The 20,778-nt window shown below is 45.8% G+C and overlaps 1 protein-coding gene and 1 pseudogene across 3 annotated transcripts in view; both read right to left on the bottom strand.

Annotated features, from left to right (window-relative positions):
* The window catches only part of RIPOR1 (RHO family interacting cell polarization regulator 1), a 1,634,668-nt gene that overhangs the window by 1,247,879 nt on the left and 366,011 nt on the right, over positions 1-20,778 (bottom strand). For all 3 annotated transcript variants that reach the window (XM_078671049.1, XM_078671050.1, XM_078671048.1), the window contains exon 3: positions 19,723-19,875. In XM_078671049.1, coding sequence (XP_078527175.1) covers positions 19,723-19,875 — 153 coding nt within the window. The remainder of the gene's footprint in view (positions 1-19,722; positions 19,876-20,778) is intronic.
* Positions 12,059-13,460, bottom strand: LOC144799630 (pyruvate dehydrogenase (acetyl-transferring) kinase isozyme 2, mitochondrial pseudogene; annotated as a pseudogene).

The following is a 20,778-nucleotide window of genomic DNA, read 5'->3' as shown; positions in this document are numbered from 1 at the left end:
CGTCTCCCTCCCTTTCACTCCCTCTCTGTCTCCCTCCCTTTCACTCCCTCTCTGTCTCCCTCCCTTTCACTCCCCCTCACTCCCTCTCCGTCTCCCTGCCTTTCACTCCCTCTCACTCCCTCTCCCTCCCTTTCACTCCCTCTCCGTCTCCCTCCCTTTCACTCCCTCTCCGTCTCCCTCCCTTTCACTCCCTCTCACTCCCTCTCACTCCCTTTCCCTCCCTCTCCGTCTCCCTCCCTTTCACTCCCTCTCCGTCTCCCTCCCTTTCACTCCCTCTCACTCCCTCTCCGTCTCCCTGCCTTTCACTCCCTCTGACTCCCTCTCCCTCCCTCTCCGTCTCCCTCCCACTCCCTCTCCGTCTCCCTCCCTTTCACTCCCTCTCACTCCCTCTCCGTCTCCCTCCCTTTCACTCTCTCTCACTCACTCTCCGTCTCCCTCCCTTTCTCTCCCTCTCCGTCTCCCTCCCTTTCACTCCCTCTCCGTCACCCTCCCTTTCACTCCCTCTCACTCACTCTCCAGCTCCCTCCCTCTCACTCCCTCTCCGTCTCCCTCCCTTTCACTCCCTCTCACTCCCTCTCCGTCTCCCTCCCTGTCCCTCCCTCTCACTCTCCCTCCCTCTCACTCTCCCTCCCTTTCTGTCCCCCTCCCTCTCATCTCACCCTGCCTGTGTGTCAGCTGGGGCACACACACACTCACAGCCGCAAACAGGGTTGTGATCAGCTAACACCTACAAAAACATAATATTTTTTAAAACAAATGTAGCGCATAATTTCCGGAAGCCATAGGGTCAAATATAGAACTAATAGTCGGCGCTGAATCAATAGTACACACACTACTTTAACCAAATAAACGCTGGGCAATCCCTCTTAGTAAAACCTGACCTGTGCTATAAATGTGTTGCTGAATATGAAAGAGTATTCGAATTCTTACAGGCATCCAGGATAGGGAAAGTGCTAAATTACCTTGTTTGGGTTTAAAACCGATTACATGTAAGAAGGTTACTCAAAGCTGCAGTAGCATTTGTTAGCGCTGATTATTTTTGGACAAAAATGTAAATCGTAATTTTCTCTCGGGTGGTCTTGCATTCCGTGGTAGACCCTGAATGTGGGGCAATAGACTGAGCGAGCGAGAAGCGCCGATTAAGTAGGTGGTTTTCCAGCTAAAGAATGCGCTTTTCTTTTGAGGTGTGCATGTGTTTATAAGCCCCCCTCCCTCTCATCGCACCCTGCCTGTGTGTCTGCTGGGGCACACACACACACACTCACAGCCGCACCCGAGCACTTAACACGTCTTTAAAGACCATTTTCATGTTAATGAGGCCTTGATGTATTTCACCTCTTAGGCCCCTGCAGCTTTACTCTGGCTATCCTAGGATCGCCCGGCCCCCACAGAGCGGCAGAGTCTCTCGCGCTGCTGCAGACACTCTTAAAAACAAAATAATTAAAACACGGGCATGATGACTCAAGGTCCGCGGGCCGCCACGGAAGGCTTGCCGGGCCGCGACTGGCCCGCGGGCCGTACTATGAGTACCCGTGGTTTAGACACTCCACTATGATACAGCAGCTCTCCTTTGTATCTCACCGATCCATGAAGTAGGGTGTAAGTGTTTTGTGAGTGACTCACGGTGTCATGGGCCCCACTGTCGAGTATATGTATTGATTTTGTACTTCAGGGAAAGGTGTCATGGTTTTAGAAATTATTTCCGGAGAACTGCTGCATCAGTTGGATCGTTTCCCTAATGAGCCTGGCCAGTGCAGCGCGGACCAACAATTAGAATCATTCCCAACTACGTGTGCCTCAGTTTTAACTCCATTTAGCTTTAAGAATCTGCCGGATATCCATTCTGATACCTCCTTCAGGCAGAAGTTGAGCCAGTTGGAGTCAGCCACCACGTCAGGGATAAGTGTGATATGACAATTTCAGTGTCATCCACATAAGACACTATCGAAAAATCATGTGAATACACTCTGCGAGATGACTAACATACAGAATGAATAAAGTTCGACATAGTGAGGAGCCCTCGGGTACAGAAAGGTTCCTCATAGACCTTGAAGCACTATGCATCAAATGCTCTGGGGTCTGGATCTTATTGCATTGCTGTGTTTGAGGAGGGGCAGGGAGGGATCCAACTATTGAAATTCTTGATCGCCCTGGGGAGGCGGTTGCTGTGACTGGGTCAGTGGGTGTTAAGAGTGTTTTTCCAGTCCTTGTCAGTAAGGCAGTTCCGCTTTCGGCAGGGTGGTCTGGTGGTGGTGCATGTGTTTTGGACTGGGAGACTTACGTTGAACTTGACAAGGGCGAGGTCTGTCCAGGGGGCTGGTGTGGGCTTGTCAACTCCGAGATGAAGTTAGTGAAAATAGGGTCCAGGAGGTGTTCAGTGATGTGGCTAGGTCCCTTTACTCGTTGAATGTGGCTCAGGCTTCCAAGATCTTCAAATAGTACTCTTGAGTTGTCGTCCCCATGGTCTTCCAGGTGGAAGTTCAGGTCTCAGAGAAGGATGTAATTGCTTGCATCGAGGGAAAGTGGTTTGACAAAGTCTGTGAAGGTGTCGGTGAAGTTGGTGCACGGTCCTGGTGGTCTGTAGATGAGAGTGCTACTTAGGGTGAAGTTGGCTGTGATGTGAAGCTTGAACATGAGGTGTTATATGTCGGATGAGGATGCGTGCATAGATGTGTTGCCATTATAAACTAATGGGGTAACCCAATCATTGTCCGCCGACCTGGGTATCATGTAGTATAGAAAACAATTGGTCCTACATTTATTTATCACGCAATAAGTCAAAGGACGTTTATGATTTGAAATACAATTTAGACATGCATAAGATCACCACAAAGTACTAAATACATATAAAGCTTTCAAATGTGCACCTTCAGGAAGATCATCGTCACCCACTGATTCTTCTGGAAACTATCGGTTTTATTCACAGAAACATATTCAGCAGGTAAACACATTACTATGTTATATAGTAGTCTAGAGGTTGCTCCAAAGACAGGGGAGTGAAGGAGTTGTGCTCATGTGTGAACTAGATAAAAGTGAAACAAGCATTTGCAATGCAATAGGTCTCGCATTAGGAAAGTTTGAGCTATTGGTATTGTAAATGACACATTTTTAGGTCTCGCGACCTATCGATGTGCGCAAGCGCATCGAGCGGAGCGAGAAGTCAAGTCGGCAAAATCCTCGTCAAACCAAAGGGCTTTCAGCCGCGGTTTTCTTGCAGTTCACGTGAATCACGTGAGCAAACATGCACGAGCATTCACGGCCAGGGCTTCTCCTCCCCTAGCAGCACTCCTCCCACACCAGCAACTCCCCCCTCCCACACCAGCACCTCCCCTCTCTCTCCCCGCAAACACAGCCTTGCCGTAGCAGCACTCCTCCCACACCAGCACCTCCCCCCTCCCACACCAGCACCTCCCCTCTCTCTCCCCGCAAACACAGCCTTGCCGTAGCAGCACTCCTCCCACACCAGCACCTCCCCTCTCTCTCCCCGCAAACACAGCCTTTCCTTTCATTTCTCCTCCCCCTCCCCAGCCCGTAGCAGCACTCCTCCTTTTGCCTTTTCCCATCACCTCACCTATTTTATTAAAACGCTTCCACCTCAGTCTCGTGCTTTCTATGACGTTGTATGTTTATCTGTCTCTTGCCATGTTCCTCCTCAGCGTCTGTCTGTCTTTCACTGTCTCTGTTGCTTTGTCTCTGTCTATATGTCCACATCTCACTGTCTCTGTTCGCTTATCTGTATAGCCTGTCTCGCTGCCCTTGTCTCGCTCTGTCTCTGTCTATCCCTGTCTATGCTTGCATACCTATCTATGCCTGTCCCTGTCTTACTGTCCGTGTCTCGCTCTCTCTGTCACTATACATGACTTTCTATGTCAATCACCCTCCCACAGGCTTCCCCAGCGCTGCCCCGCCCCCTGCTTCACGGCCAGGCCATCTGTTCCCTGCCAGACACGCGCATCGGCAGCATTTCTCCAGCACAAGGGGCTTAAAAATAAAATATCTTTCACGGCAGCAAAGGCTTCACGCCTCCCCAAAGACTGCAGTCTCCTGAAAGACCTAAAAATATCACAATGGCGCTAACTGAAAATAATTGAAGGTTTTGTGAACATTTAATGCAACAGCACGGGCAAAACGAAGCCTTACATAACTAAAAACGGACAGCAAACCAATGAACTAATAAAACGAAGAAGTCCAAATTTCGAATGCATCACTGAGAAAATTATTTTCTTTAGTGGCTCAGAAATGTATACTAGCATGAACACGAGTGAGGAACGTAACAATACCTTACTACCAACAACAATGTAACAATATCGCATTAGTGAAATATTTAGAGATCATGAAACACATTAAAAACCATACCGAAAGGTTTTGTTGACGCCATAATAATTCTGACAACTACCTCATCTCATAGAGCCCTTTTTTATCAATTAAATGCTAGGACAGGAAAATAAACATAATATCTACTTAGAGTTTGATGAAGAAATCTATGCCCACTGTATTGCTAGTCAGATCTCATTTTTAAATTAAATAGTGCTGGATCTTTTGTCTTCTATTTTATACACAACAAAAAGATGTTTTTTAATAGTGGGACTTGATAAATCTTTAGTGCGTTTAAAATGCTTTTTTAGACTCTACTTAACAAAAGGTGCACCAGGCAGCATTTCTCCAGCACAAGGCTCGCAAAAGGCTCTCCTCCCTCTCCACATCAAATGCATCAATCACCCTCCCACAGGCTTCCCCAGCGCTGCCCCGCCCCCTGCTTCACGGCCAGGCCATCTGTTCCCTGCCAGACCTCTCACACCTCCGTCACAGCATGTCGCCTTCTCTTCTCTCTGCTCTCCCCTCAGGCGCCGTGACATACTTCAAAGTCTTATCACTTCACACGGCCGCAGGCCGTGCAACCAGAGCACTTCAGTTGGTGCGCAGCCCCCCTCCCAGCACTGCCTTTACTCTCGGCAGTCGTGACTCCCTAAACACTTTTTATTTATATTTAATTAGCAGCAGTAGCATTTCATATAATGTGTTTCCAGCATGAGATATTCGTCGCTTTTTGATCCTCGCGCCTTTTCCCTTTCAGTTTGAAGGCTCGAGGTCTCCTTCACGCTTCACTACTCACAGCGTATTTATTTTACATTAGAGACTCGTGCTGCCCTTCGCGCTCCACTGCACGCAGAATATTTACGTTTGGTTGGCTTAGCTGATGCACACACACGCAACACCACACACACGCAACACCACACACACGCAACGCCACTCATCCACGCAACGCCACTCATCCACGCAACGCCACTCACCCACGCAACACCACTCACTCACTCACTCACGCAAAGCCACTCACACCCACGCAGTGCCACTTTCACCCACACAGCACCACTTTCAGACACGCAACGCCACTCACACCCACGCAAGCCCACTATCACCCACGCAATGCCACACTCACCCACGCAACGCCACACTCACCCACGCAACGCCACTCACCCAAGCAACACCACTCACACACGCAACACCACTCATCCACGCAACGCCACTCACCCACGCAACGCCACTCACCCACGCAACGCCACTCACCCACGCAACGCCACTCACCCACGCAACAACACTCACACATGCAACGCCACTCACCCATGCAACCCCACTCACTCAAAGCAACACCACTCACACACGCAATGCAACTCACTCGCGCAACGCCACTCACCCACGCAACGCCACTCACACATGCAACCCCACTCATCCATGCAACGCCACTCACACATGCAACGCCACTCACACATGCAACGCCACTCACACACGCAACGCCACTCACACATGCAACGCCACTCACCCACGCAACGCCACTCACCCACGCAACGCCACTCACCCACGCAACAACACTCACACATGCAACGCCACTCACCCACGCAACGCCACTCACCCACGCAACGCCACTCACTCAAAGCCACTCACACCCACGCAGTGCCACTTTCACCCACACTGTGCAGTGCACAATAGGTCTCGCAGTAGGAAAGTTGGAGCTATTGGTTTTGTAAATGACAAAGCCCTTTATGTTTTTAAAATGAAAACAAAAATAAAATTTGCAATTGTAATAGCTCCAACTTTCCTACTGCGAGACCTATTGGCAACGCCAGTGCTTGTTTGTTAATGTTTTGTTTTTGAAAATAGTAAAATTAATAGCTTTGTCATTTACAATGCCAATAGTTCTAACTTTCGCAAATGTGACACCTATAGCATTTGTAATGCAATATGTGTTGTATTTACATGACTTACATGTATTGATATTACAAATAACAATGGCTTTTAATTTTTTTTCAATAATTAATACTTAAATGAAAGTTATTGTAATTTATAATGGCACTAGCTTAAAGTTTTGTAAATAACTCTTGTGAAGATTATGTTCAGTGTATTTTATTGTGACGAAAATCAAAGAACAGAAGTGAAATATTAACATATTTTTGTTACATTTGTAATATAGCTTGAAACATTGAGAGAAAATAAGTGAACCAGGTGTTGTTGAATGGTTGCACAGATTGATGCTGTGGTGGCGCTGAGTGATGCTGTGATGGCGAACGAGTGATGCTGTGGCCTTCAGTGATGCTGTGGTGGCGCTGAGTGATGCTGTGATGGTGAACGAGTGAGGCTGTAGCCTTCAGTGATGCTGTGGTAGCGCATAGTGATGTTGTGGTGATGCTGTGGTGGTGCGGAGTGATGCTGTATGCTATGTTTTGTTTTGTTATGCCATGCTATGTTTTGCTATCCTATGCTTTGATTTGTTATGCTATGCTGTGTTTTGTATGCTATGTTATGCTATGCTTTGTTATGCTATGCTATGCTTTGCTATGCTATGTTTTGCTATGCTATGCTATGTTTTGCTATGCTATGCTATGTTTTGTTAGGCTATGCTATGTTTTGCTGTGTTTGGTATGCTATGTTTTGCTATGCTATTATATGTTTTGTTTTGCTATGCTATGTTTTGTTGTGTTCTGTTAAGCTATGCTATGTTTTGTTGTGTTTTGCTATGTTTTGTTATGCTATGCTATGTTTTGTTATGCTATGCTATGTTTTGTTATGCTATGCTATGTTTGGTTATGCTATGCTATGTTTTGTTATGCTATGTTTTGTTATGCTATGCTATGTTTTGTTATGTTTTGTATGCTATGTTTTGCTATGCTATTACATGTTTTGTTTTGCTATGCTATGTTTTGTTGTGTTCTGTTAAGCTATGCTATGTTTTGTTATGTTATGCTATGTTTTGTTTTGCTATCCTATGCTTTGTTTTGTTATGCTATGTTTTGTTGTGTTTTGTTATGCTATGCTTTGTTGTGTTGTGTTTTGTATGCTATGTTTTGCTATGCTATTACATGTTTTGTTTTGCTATGCTATGTTTTGTTGTGTTCTGTTAACCCCTCCACTGCGCCCGCAATTTTGTGGAAGGCGGGGCCGCGTCGGCCATTGGCCGACGGCAGCACCAGCGAGGTAGCGTTGACGTCGGCCAATGGACGACGGCTGCATGGAAAGGGTTAAGCTATGCTATGTTTTGTTATGTTATGTTTTGTTATGCTGTGCTATGTTTTGTTTTGCTATCCTATGCTTTGTTTTGCTATGCTATGTTTAGTTTTGCTATCCTATGCTTTGTTGTGTTGCGTTGCGTTTTGTTATGCTATACTTTGTTGTGTTGTGTTGTGTTTTGCTATGCTATGTTTTGTTTTGCTATCCTATGCTTTGTTTTGTTATGCTATGCTATGTTTTGCTATCCTATGCTTTTTTTTGTTATGCTTTGCTGTGTTTTGTTATGCTATGCTATGTTTTGTTATGCTATGCTGGTGAGGGTGTGAGTGTGTGTGTGAGTGTGTGTGTGAGGGGGAGTGAGGGGGAGGGTGAGGGGGTGTAAGGGTGAGGGGGTGTAAGGGTGAGGGGGTGTACGGATGAGGGGATGTACGGATGAGGGGGTGTGAGGGTGAGGGGGTGTGGGGGAGTGAGGGTGTGGGTGAGTGAGGGTGGGTGAGTGTGGGTGAGGACGTGTGTGAGGGGTTGAGGGTGTGTGGGGGTGTGAGGGTGTGGGGGTGAGGGTGTGTGGGGGTGTGTGGGGGTGAGGGGGGTGAGGGGGTGTGAGGGTGGGGTGGGGGATGTGAGGGTGGTGGGTGAGGGTGGGGGGTGAGGGTGGGGGGTGAGGGTGGGGGGGTGAGGGTGGGGGGGTGAGGGTGGGGGTGTGAGGGTGAGGAGGTGTGAGGGGGTAAGGAGGTGTGAGGGGTAAGGGGGTGTGAGGGTGAGGGTGGTTGAGGGTGTGTGGGGGTGTGAGGGGGTGAGGGTGAGAGTGAGTGAGGGTGTGAGGGTGAGTGAGAGAGAGTGAGAGAGAGTGAGAGAGAGTGAGGGTGTGTGAGGGTGAGTGAGGGTGAGTGAGGGTGAGTGAGGGTGTGGGTGTGTGAGGGTGTGTGACGGTGTGTGAGGGTGTAAGGGGGTGTGAATGTAAATGTTATGGAAATTACGTACATTTTTTACGTACGAAAATTACATAAGCATTGATATTTAAGAAAATTATGTAAGAATTGTAAGACTTGATTTCCTTATGCATAAATAAACAAATGTTGTTTCTGTTACTTTTACTCCTGCAACTTTCTTTGTGCTGTGTACTGCCTTTGAAAATACAGTGAGCCTGTGAAAGACAGTGCAGAGGAACGCAGTTATTTACAGTGTCTCCAAAGGCAGTTATTTTCGTCAGGGCCTCTCAGGAGCCGACTTCTTGTGAAAGCGAGCTCATTCATCCTGCATCTCACTGTCCTGCCATTTCCGGCAGACAGAGGGAGGAGGTGAAACCACAGGTTATGAGGGGGGAACGCAGGAAGACCCCAGCGTCGGAGTTATTGGCATTATCAATACCAATGATTTTACCGAGCCATGTTGCAGGGTCTATATCCTTTGTGACCAAAAGAGGTCCCACCACATGGCTCGGTAAAACACATTGGTATAAACCTCTACCGCGTTTTCCCGCTGTGCGCTGATTTTTCAAAATCGCGCTGTTTATGACAAAGCCAGCTCGTCATCCGCGTAGCGCAGGTAACGCCCATGACGAGCTGGCTTTGTCATTAGCATCGAAGGGGTTAATAATGCCAATAACTCCAAGTAGAAATATAGCTTGCATGTGACCCCGTGCCCTGCATATCACATCGTCACATTTGGATATTTAACCAGAAGCGAGCGTGGTCATGTTTTTAAAAAAAAAAAACTTTGTTTTAATCCTTTTGTTGCATAATCTTGTGAGGGTTAGTAAGCATTAAATGACTACAATTACAATTGCTATGTAATCTGAATTCAGAGATAAAAAGACATGGGTGCGCAAAAAGAAAGGGAACTCCTAATAAGCGCATTAAAGGCAGTAAGACAAGAAACGTTAAGCGCAGCAGCTACCGGCTAGAGTGTGCATCCCTGAGCAGTGCAAGAAATTATCGAAGACCAGCACAGGAACGTTATTGATATAAGTTGCAGTAAAGCAATTTAGCAATCGCACAGGAAACTTCAGGAATGTAAGCACACTGGGGACTCAGTAGGGGTCCGAGTTCAAGTAGTGTATATAGAAGCTGGCCACGCACCGAAAAACCATGTATTAGAGAAAATCTAAATAAAGGTAATAGCAGAGGCAGGAAGGGAGAAAAGAAAACCGTCCCAGCAGGTTAGGGGGACTGGAGGGGTGGGGAAACAATGGGCTGCTGAAACAACACAGCAATGGGGGCTCCGTGAAGGGAAAGTGTGTTGTTTTGGGCGGCCTAGTCTTACTCATCTCATGTCCCTCTGCTACGCTTTCCGGGATTCAGGGCAGCCAACCCCAGAGGGCTCACAGCGGTGGGACTTGGGCAGCAGCGGAGGCACAAAAGGCAAGAGACAAAACGGGTCTTCAGACAGATAAGCTGCTCTTTTCGGAAACAAATAGTAATTTGCATTGTCTGTCCCTTTAAAGAGCAAATGCTAGACAGTGCATTTCAGCCAGAATTAGGAGCAAGTTTCACATCTTCAACTCCAAATATTAAGATGAAAGAAATGTTTATTACACTGCTCAAACGAAAGGAACTGCTTACATAGGGATAATGTTCTTTACACCGATGTCATTTGGCAAGGGTCGTTGTACTTTGAATAGTAGCACGACCAGCTAAAGCAATCTCGGCACAATATAACGGCGAATTGCTTAAATCTTTGAAAGTCTCAACAACAAGCCGGAGCAACTTGGCAGAGCAACAAACAAAACAAGTTGTGAATGAAAGAACATTGCAGACAGAAGCTTTTAGGGGCGGGGGAGCGGATCCCTTTGAAGCACGGCCTCACGGCCGTGCTAGAAGTGTGTGTTAATTAGGGGGAGGAGAAGTGAGGCCGAGTGCGCTGGGGAAGCAACAGATGGCTTTAATTTAAAGCTCTCGAAGGCAGGCGGCTTGGATAAAAGCGCGGTCACGAGAACTCATGCACTCGTCGAAATCCGCATCGTAAAAAGTCAGTTTTGTGGTTCGGTTGCAATAGGTCTCTCTGCGAGCCCTAAAAAGGGGGTTCACAGAGTGAAGATAGTTCAACTATCTATGTTTCTGGATGTGGCACCGTGGTGCGTGATGTCATGTCCTGCTGCCGCGGCCTGCCAGAGCACGGGAAGTATTTGGAAGAGGAGGAGTGACCATCTGCTAACTGGTTTGCGGTCTGCGCAGCCCACGGCAATCATAGTGCTCGGCTGACAAGTTTGCAGCACTGCAGTGCTGCTCGCACCTGCACCGGCAGGGCCACCCGTTTTGTTGCCAGCCTAGGGGGCTAAATTATTATAACTTTGGCCGCCTCCGGGCACCGGCGAATTATTTCCGCGCCGAGGGAGAAAATTGTGCAGTCAGTGACCGGGTCGTCACACCGTCACAGAGGAACTGGTTTGCAGCAGCTGACGCAGGAAGAGTTAGAGGTCGGCAGCTGGCCGAAGCCTGTACCGTTGCGGGGACCGGGTCACTGGCACCGGCAACAAGCTTGAGCCAGCTTGTATTTAGAGCCCAACGCGCCAGTCGCACTGCTTTCTGACTCTGAGATCAGAACACAGTGAGACAGTAAGTGTAGTAGCCACTACATTCACTTTCAATCAGTGTATAACAATTATCAAATTAAATTTGGGGGAGCGCATGATCTCATAAACTATGGAAGTTGATCCAGTGCCACACAGAACTTAAGCTGTCAGCCATACCACAGAGACCCCATGAAGAGTACCGTAACACTCAACATCTGGACTACAGAATTGGTGGGCGACACAGCAAAGCGGGGCATCACTGACTGCGTTGGAAAGGTCCTTTAATTCTGCAGATCGTGTTTTGGGTTAAAACAGAGCTGGCTGTCCCGTAGGGTGACCAACCGTCCGTGAATTTCACGGACGGTCGGTAATTAGGACCTCACGTCCGTTGTCCGTGAGGATCCTTTTAACTGGAGCTTTTTGTCTGTAATTTTGGGCCTTGCAGGGGAACAGAGCTGTTCCCCTGCGAGAGGCTTCTGCTCCCTGCTGGGGTGCCTCGCTCTTATTGTAGAAGCATAAGAGCAGCCCCCATTCTGTCTGCGGCTGATTACCACATACAGAATGACAATGGGCCAGTTTAGGCTCTTCCAGCATGTGGCGGCCTCCGTCTAGGGCAGGGCATTCTGTTAGGGTTAAAATGTACAAAACAAACGTATAAAGTTAAAAAGAAGAGGTTAAAGTTCTTACATAGTCTCATCATTTCAGAGCTGAAGCATTTTATTTTTTTTCAATGAAGAAAGATTTTTTCCAGCAAAATTAAAATCGGATTATCTTAGTCTGGAGAGATGAAATCCCACTTCTCGCACGTCTGTTCTCGTCGATTTCTCTCCTTAAGTCTCAAAACTTCACATTCTCAAATGCCCCTTTAAGGCCTTTCCATCATATTTCTTTTCAGTTTAGTGGTAACAGCTGCAAAAGGTAGGTCAAAATACTTGGCGTGTTCAAAGTGCTGAAAATTATTCAAATGAAGGTTTGAGACATGTTCTTTAAAGTGCCACAGCACTCGTGATGTGCGATAATCGGACATACTGGTCCCACAATGAAGGATTTGGACACAAAAAACAGATAAACACTGCACATAACATCACGCTGTGAGGTTGCCCATGCCACTTGCATACATCACCCTCTATATTGCAGCAGGTGTGGGATTAGTTAATGACTTAATCTTTTGAGGTGTAGAAGCTCATCCTTGACATAGTGCCAGGCCGGTGTGAAAAATGCTGCCTGGTAGCTGAGTCGATATGTGGAGAGATGTTTAGGTTCCGTGCTGGGGATGCACCAGTCATCAGTTTCTTGAGTTGACTGGTAGTGCTTCCAGGCAGATTTGTTGTAGACAGGAAGGCGTTCCACTGAGTCCGTCAACAGTGCCTTAAGATAAATGACTGCATCAGTTCCAAAGCCCTCCATGGAGCAAAGCTGCAGGTCACCCTGGAAGTACTTGTCTAGAAATAGAAGACCTTATCCAAAACATGACAGAGGTGTTCCACCGACACCTAGCTGTGGCATGGGTGCAGTAGAAGATATATAGCTGAAGAGCCTTTCAATCTTGAGTAGTGGGATACCACCTCTTCTGTCACTCATCTTAATAGCAACATCTTCACCATCCAGAGCCACCATCACCTTGATGGGTGGAAGCGAGGGACTGGAGCTGTGGTGTTCCACTGTCGCTCGCATGGCATTCTTGAAGAGCTCAAAGAGCATATGATAAAGATGCGATGGAGCATATACGATGTGAATGGGGTCTCTTGGATCATTAGCATTGACTGCCTGGATTTCCAGATTAGGCAAATCCATACAGTATTTATCACACAGCATCTTCGCCATTTCATAGGCATCTCTCACTGCGTCAGTCACATCACAATTCGGATCGATGTTTCCAATGTGTTTAGGATGTGCAGGGTTTGTCGTTGCATCAAAAATCAAAGTGTGCTGGTTGATCAGCACGTGGATAGAGATGCGGCTCAGGCAAAAGCTGTCCATAAAGTATTGCACATTCTGATTTGTCACTGGGTCGATGCCGAAGGCTTCCTTGTACTCCATGACCCCCTGGGCCATAGTGGGGACCACAACATTGTGCCAGTTCCTGATGGTGATGAGGGCGTTTGCAAACTGTTCAAGGATGCTCTGGTCCTCTGGACTCTTATGAAGAAACTCCAGGATGTCCAACAAACTCTGAATATACCAGCTCTGCACCAGCTGAATGGAAGGGGTTCCCAGCAGTCGATCTGGTAGCAAGTTAATCTCTTTCATGATGTTGGCGAGGCGCACTGGCAGCTCCAAGGCAGGAAGGCCACGGAGGTTTTTTCACAGGCATTGCTAGATATGAAGTCCAGGAATTGCTTCATGGAGAGCGCTGAGGGAGAAAACTTAGACAAATGGTCGATCTGGTCGGGGCGCCCCCTGCCCAACTCGCGGCTAGCATCAGGGTGCGAACCAGGGGCATCCTCATAGTGGTGCTGTCAGAGGAGGACGTGCATGGGCTGCTGTGTGTCTGCTCTCCGCAGCCCTAATAAAGGGCTTGATTTCAGGGTTGTCAGGCTCAACTCTCCCAGCCTGCTATTTCTTCCGGATTTCAATTGAAACTCTATTCGTTCCGCCTCTAGATTTCGTGTTCTAGGACCCTGGCCTTGTCCAAAGAGTCTCGTTGGCTCTACATCTCTTGCCGAATGAGAGCTGAAGCATTTTTATTATTTATAAAACAAAGACACAGTTGCTGTTTTTTATTTATTTTATGCAACTACCTTCAATTGACAAAGCCAATAGTCCTGGCTTGTTGTGGGTCTGTTACTGGATGCAATGATAGAAACAGCAAAATACCAGTCGGGCAGCACATTATGCTCAGCATATATTTTAAAGTGGGGTGTTTTAAATCACACACTTAATTACATCAGACACGCCCCTTGGAGAGACCCCCCAGATTATTCATCCCACTTAAAGCCCTGAAAACAACACCATGTCACAGTCACCTCGTGTCCTGGCACTGTGCATCATGCATAACTCATCACTATCCAGTTTTCAGATTGCCTATGTGCAGGGGCATAGTGAACTTTCCCCCACCCCACCCCGTGCTTTAGGAACTACAGTGTGGGTGAAGTTCTAGATGGGCCTCTTCTGTGTGCAACTGGACGGGTGGGTGAATGGGTGGCTAAATGAAAGGGGATTGGAGAGAGAAAGGGAGGATGGATGGATGAATGATAGCATGGATGAATGATTGACAGAATGGATGGGCGAATGGGAGCATGGATGAGTGAAAAGAAGAATGTGAAGATGGATGAGTGAAAAAATGCATATATGAGTGAAAGGGAGGGTGGAGTGCTGGAAGAAAGGATGGATGGATAAGTGAATGGGTGGACGGATGAGTGACTGGGTGCATGCATGAGTAAGTGAAAGGATGGGTGAAAGGGTAAATGATTGGGTGAATGAGTGGATGGATGGGTGGAAGAGTGGATGGATGAGTGAAAGAATGGCTTGGGTGTAAGGGTAAATGGTTGGATGGATGAGTGGATGGATGGGTGGAAGAGTGGCTGGATTAGTGAAAGGATGGATTAGGTGAAAGGGTGGATGGATGGATGAGTCAAATGATGGATGGAAGGATAGATGATGGATAGGTGTGCAAATGGTTTAGAAGCGTTGTATATGGATGGGCACACAGATGGAAGGACAGAATGAATGGTGAAAGACTGAATGATGGATAAAAGAATTAATAGATGACATTTTGAGTGACACCCAACTGCTACTTGAATGTTACACTAGTAATTGTAAATGTTTGCATGTTTTGTTTTAGTGTAAGATCTTAGGGAGAGTCTCATAGTGCCATAAGCTGTGCTTGAGATGTATATTGTGTTTGTAGCAACAGGCAAGGCGTCAAAAATAAACTCTGTAAAAGTGTTTGACAGTGCATTCTCTAAGAAAGCTGCAGGGAAAAGCACCTTTGTGACTTCCGTCAGCATGTGCAACTCTCTGCAAAGCCCCCATAAGCAAAGTCAGATTCCATATTTTAAGTTTCACTTGCTGAAACACCCATAATGCATTCCCTATAGTGGGTTCATCACATCAATCCTTACTTTAGTTCACCTATGATTGCCGCTTTACATCTCACAATGGCACTCAGATATGAGATGCTAGTAACAAAGTCTATCCAATCAGATCTTCCTGACCACTTCTCTCATCAAACATGCCTTCTTAGACCATGAGTTGTAAACAAAATATCAGACTGGAAAACCCCGTGCAGTAACCATATAAATAGATTATTATCATATAAAATACCACAAAAAGACCCGCACAGTTGCTCCAAGCTGCACGCATACCGAAAAAACGTGAAGTGCCCAATAGTCTCAACCTAATATAAAACTTGGTTGTCTATTTACGTACTTTATACTATTGCACAACTTCCTCTGATGAGTCTGTAAAACTTACCTTGTGTCCCGAATTTTTGTCCTGAATTTTGACCTGTCCTGAATTTTGACCTTCTGTCCTGAATTTTTGTCCTGAATTTTGACCCTCTGTCCTGAATGTTTACACTTACCGTCCTGAATTTGCACCCATGCCAGTTGGTCACCCTAGCTGTCCCTTTCACCCTTCTCAGAGGTTTAGTGACTGAGCACCACTAAGTTGGACAAGATGGCTTACTACACCCGGCCTGTGAGGGGGGTGTTATAGATGTGACACAAGGCAGATGAGAGGAGTCGAGGTTAAGAGTCTGCAGCTGTGGTGCACCTCTCCACAAGCTTTTTAACTTAAATAAACTAGCAATTTGGCATGCATTTATCCCTACGGAACCTCCTGTGAAGTTAGAGGTCTTCCATTTCTGGTGTTTTGCATCAGTTTGAAGATGATCTTAGAGTTTTTCGTTGCTCAAATGGGTGTAATTTCTTATATTTGTATGTTTCCCTCGTCTTCATTGCTTGATTTTGCTTGCGAGAAAGTGTCACTCATAATCGTTGAATGTCACTCATAATCACACTAAAACTAAGAAAATGTCACACATAAGCAATCAGAAACCTTGGCAGCTATGCTGATGCTGAAGTAGTAAAGCAGTAAATCAATGTACTTCTTAAGGGTTACATCAAGTCCCTGTAGCACGCACTACGTGTAAGTTTAAAAGCATACCGGATGGTATTGGACTGTAAGAGCGATGTGGTTAGGAATAGACTAGCAATGCGGTGCAGGCTTAACGCCATGGTTCAGTCCCATTACCACACGGGTTCTGTAACGACTATTTAAAACACTCGCAACAAGCCCCACGCATAGAACAATGTGGAAATCTGTAAATAGGGGGTGGTGAAACAGCCATATAAACAACACTGGGGAATTTAGAACCCCGATGATGCTAGGACAAACCTAAGGTATGGAGGGCAATCATGGGGGCCCGTTTTTCAATGACATTAAAACCCCACTGTGATGACCGCTGGCTAGGTAATGAGAGGAATAAAAATAAAAAAGGCAGCTAATAACTCTATTTTTTGTAAAATAGTGGGCTACGAGCTTAAATAAAATTCTTTTAAAAATGTATTAATTTACAGATAGAACCGATATCGCAAGCAGTATAAAAACAGCCCATGAAGCATATGTACTAACCGGCTACAGCGATTACGCAAGAATTGCTAGCGGTAAGTGATATTCCCAACAGGCAATAGACTAAATATCCACACAATAGCTGCACAAAGAGGGGAATTTTTCATCTAAAAATAGTAAAAGACCTTGTTTCTCCTAAATTGCAGTATACACAGATTTAACAGTGTACGAATCATCTGGTGGCCCCTCCGATACAGCGCTAAGTTATCAACACTCACAATTGAGGTATTTATGCCACACATTGACCCTTTATTTACCTTTTGTGCACAAATGATAGTGGACACTTAATTTATCTCTGGTATTTATCTGTATCCTTAGAGTGAAACGTTTTATCCTATCCCGTATATATGGGACGTTAATATCTCCATATGTGGACCCAAACCAGGACACATCTAGGCTTTGTCATCACAAAAGCTGGTGACTGAATAAATTGTGAATTCAGCCGCTAAATCTGAAGGTAAGACATCTTCATACGAGTGGCTGGTCTATTGACATAGCCGCCCAGGAATAATTGAGATAGATCACTTATTCTTAAGACTCCCAGTAATATCACAACATTTTGTGTTATACTCTTTGAGCAAATTCAATGGCACAACCATTAGCATAAAAAACGACTGTTCTCTATAACGTTTCGCAAGTTTATATCTCTCGTAACTGTTTAAGAGAGGACATTAGGACATATCACTGGAATGAAAGAACATGATAGATGATGTGACAGCTGCTTTGATGTTTTTATTGATGTACACTTGTTATAACATTGTAATAATATTGTGTTTCTTTTTAGAAACTGTCCTGATGAAGGTTTTTTAAACCGAAACGCCGCGTCGACCTGTGTTCCTTTGAACATTTTTAACAATTTTTTGTGTATAATTTTATGTACTTGCTGTATTCGTTGTGTACAATATATCTGCTTTTTATAAAAAAAAACTCAAGATAAATGTGCAATAAATTTATGTCCATTTTATACATACCAAATTTTTGATTTAGACTGCTTCTTGTCACATGAAATGTCTTACACAGTGATATGCTAATATGTCCATGTCCATGACTGAAACAAAAAAACCTGGTGCGGTGAGAACTTACCCATTGATAACTGAACTCTAGTGGTTGTGTCCAGTAAAGGAATTTGCCTAGTGGGCGGCCTACGTTGTAGGTACCCCACCTTTAGACCATTTTCTAACGTAGGGACATTGTTACACTTTTCTCTGTCATTTCCCCTGGTCCCAATCTGTTCCTAAAGGGGTCCCCCTATACTTTCTTTGAATAGCTGGAAGCAACACCGGAGGCAGGGAACGAGGGGAGCAAGTCAATGAGGCCAATAAGCAGCAGCGAGGGAGGGAGCGGTGGGGAGGCACATAGGGAGCTAGGGGGTAGAGGGGATAGGAAAAAGAAAATTGTCAAAATGGACAGAAAGGGGTGGTGTTAGCAACTGACAACCTGGGGGTAGGGGAGCAACATGGAGAGAGTGGCGGTGTAAAGAGAGTGTGCTGGGGTGGTGATTCAACACAGGAAGGAGAAGGCAATAAAGAACATTTACTCCCATGAAGAGCTAAAAGTTTCCTGACTTTAAGCAATGGAAGGATCCAAGTCATCCCAATCATAAGGATAGGAAACACACGAAATGGAAGGAGGGCAATTAAATATGAACCAAACAAATAAGATTAACAAGAAAGTCAGTCTACGTTAAACAATTGACTGTTTCAAAGTCCACTATAAGTATTGCTCACAATAGATTTTTTAACAATAAACAGCTGTATTTTTTGAAAAATATTTTATTGGTTTTCAACTCAAACAACGTAATAAACAGCTGTATGTAGGAGAAACCTAAACACACTGCAGTCCTTTTACGTCATCAACATCTATTTATAAATGTCGAATCATAAAATTGCAGTCACAGAGTTTGAGAGGTATATCTACACTAATAACATACACTGGGTTTTATGGAGCTTCAAACCATACTTTTGTCATTTCTAAACACGGCAAAACATTATTAATAACTAATTCAATGCTACTCAATTTCGTGACCTCAGAAAGATGAAAGGCTGACTTGGCCTTGTCAGGATTTCAAGTCATTAGCTACATTCCACAGTAGTGGACAGAGGTAAATGTTTAATGTGCTGAACCATTCTGCCTGCTAAATATTTAGATTCAATAGATATGCAGTAGCGGTAAATTTCATAATATTTGAACGTTTTTTGCAATAACATCTATGAATTTGCCACTGTTAATACACAGTCTCCTCTGCAAACATTTTTGCTGGTTTCAGTTTCTTCAGTAAGTAGTGGATGTTAGCCATCAGAACATATGCCCCATGCGCAAGGTAACAAGAGTGGAAAGCCTGCAGTGCTTTGTCTTTGTTCTGGCATCGGTGCCAGTGCATTACTTTAGTCAAATGATCTTTCTAGTTCTCCAAACTGGAAATGTCAGTGCAATTTTGATTACTAAGCAAACAATTATAAAGTGTCATGTATGTACAGGGACAAACATAAAAAAACACATTTGCTAGGAATCACACAGATCTTTGGGAAAGGGACAGTGGAAGGCATACAAGCGTCCGACCACAGGTCAGAGGCTTTCCGACCGACATCCTTGCTTTGGAATCCCGACCAAGGTATTACGATTATGGCGGTCGGAACTCAAACCGGCCGGTCATTCCAGCTGGCTTCCGACAGGCAGCGCCCCTGTAAATCCCTGCACCATTAGCGGGCACCATTAGGTGTCTGCCCTACGGTGCAAGGATTTACAGTGACTCTCATTTCTCAATGGGAGGTTGTGCTGCGGCCGGTTTCCAACCGCTGCACAAGCTCCCATAGATATATGTGAATTTGCGACCACACCATGTGTGAATTTGCGACCACACCATGTGCGGTTGCATCGTAACTGCTGTTTCGGACTGCCGGTCTGAGGTCGGTCGGTTACGAAACCGCATGGATGTCGGTCGGAGGCAACTCTGACCGACATCCTAATTTGGGCCAAAGTGTATGGGGAGGACAAAAACAGAGCTGGTCATAGTAGAGAATGGGGCAAAGATAAATATGAGGTGCAAAAGCACAGAATCAGGGGATTATGCCACTTGACTGTACACTGTAGAGACATAAGTCTATAACTCTGAGGATGCACATAAAGACACCTCTTACCCCAGGCCCTTCTTGAGAGCTTCATACACCTCATCCAAACGTTCAGGCTGCGGCACCTTAGGAGCGGGGGTCTTATGTGACATGGAGAACATCCTACTGACCCTGGAGGCAGATTTCTGTGGCCCGTTGTGTGTGCTTACCACGTGCAGCGGCCTGCAGGAGACAAAAGCAAAAACACAACTCTTTTGGTACAAAGGTATGACACACAGACCAAAAGTAAAGAGTCCACACCAGCACATAATGATATGAACGAGGAACCATATCATGAATAGCTATGCTGGCTCAGCGCAAAGAAGAGCACATGTGTTTTGGGCGTTTGTGGTGTCTACATTTCAGACATGTAACTCAGAAATTCTCCAAGTTAATGCAAGAAATGTAGACAGCACACATCAGAAATAGTTAGCTGAGATTGACTCTATGTTTCCAATTTGTTCTGTCTAAAGTTAATGCATTATGTATTGGTACCTCACACCAGCCAGATTGCATAAAAGTGACACGGACCACTCCCCACCTGCTGGAGGAGTTGTGAGGCGGATGGCACACTATTACACCTGTTATGGGAATGACCTCATCTCGCAGCCTACTGGACACTGGTATTAGATGAGATCGACAGTCTCTTAGACACTACACTCTTATGCTTTCCGGAATATGTGGCCCTCGGGGTCTCTGATAGGCTTACCTACCCTCTCAAGTCCCGCAAAGGTAAACAATTAGGCATAGCTTTGGGGGCGTCATTACAGAACATACTTTCCCTGTGGCGCATGGATAAGTCACCCACTTTCCATGGATGACTCCACCGCCTATGGTATGTCCTGGGAATGGAGCACATCTTCTCGCTTCAGGGAGATGGGGCTGTTTTGCTGACGTGTGGCGACCCTTTGTCTCTCTACTATGTTCTGAGTTCCGCGAACTATCCTGCCCTAGATTATCTGCATCTCTTGCGCCTCCCTACGCTTAATCCAGATGCACCCCATAGATCACCCCATTGAGCAACAACGCCCTAAGCCCAACTTTCACTCTTATGTTTAGGCAGCTCGCAAGGGGGCGGAGACGGGA

The sequence above is a fragment of the Lissotriton helveticus genome, chromosome 12, assembly GCF_964261635.1.
Source record: "Lissotriton helveticus chromosome 12, aLisHel1.1, whole genome shotgun sequence".
Taxonomy (NCBI): Eukaryota; Metazoa; Chordata; class Amphibia; order Caudata; family Salamandridae; genus Lissotriton; species Lissotriton helveticus.
This window is presented reverse-complemented; position numbering and strand designations above follow the sequence as displayed.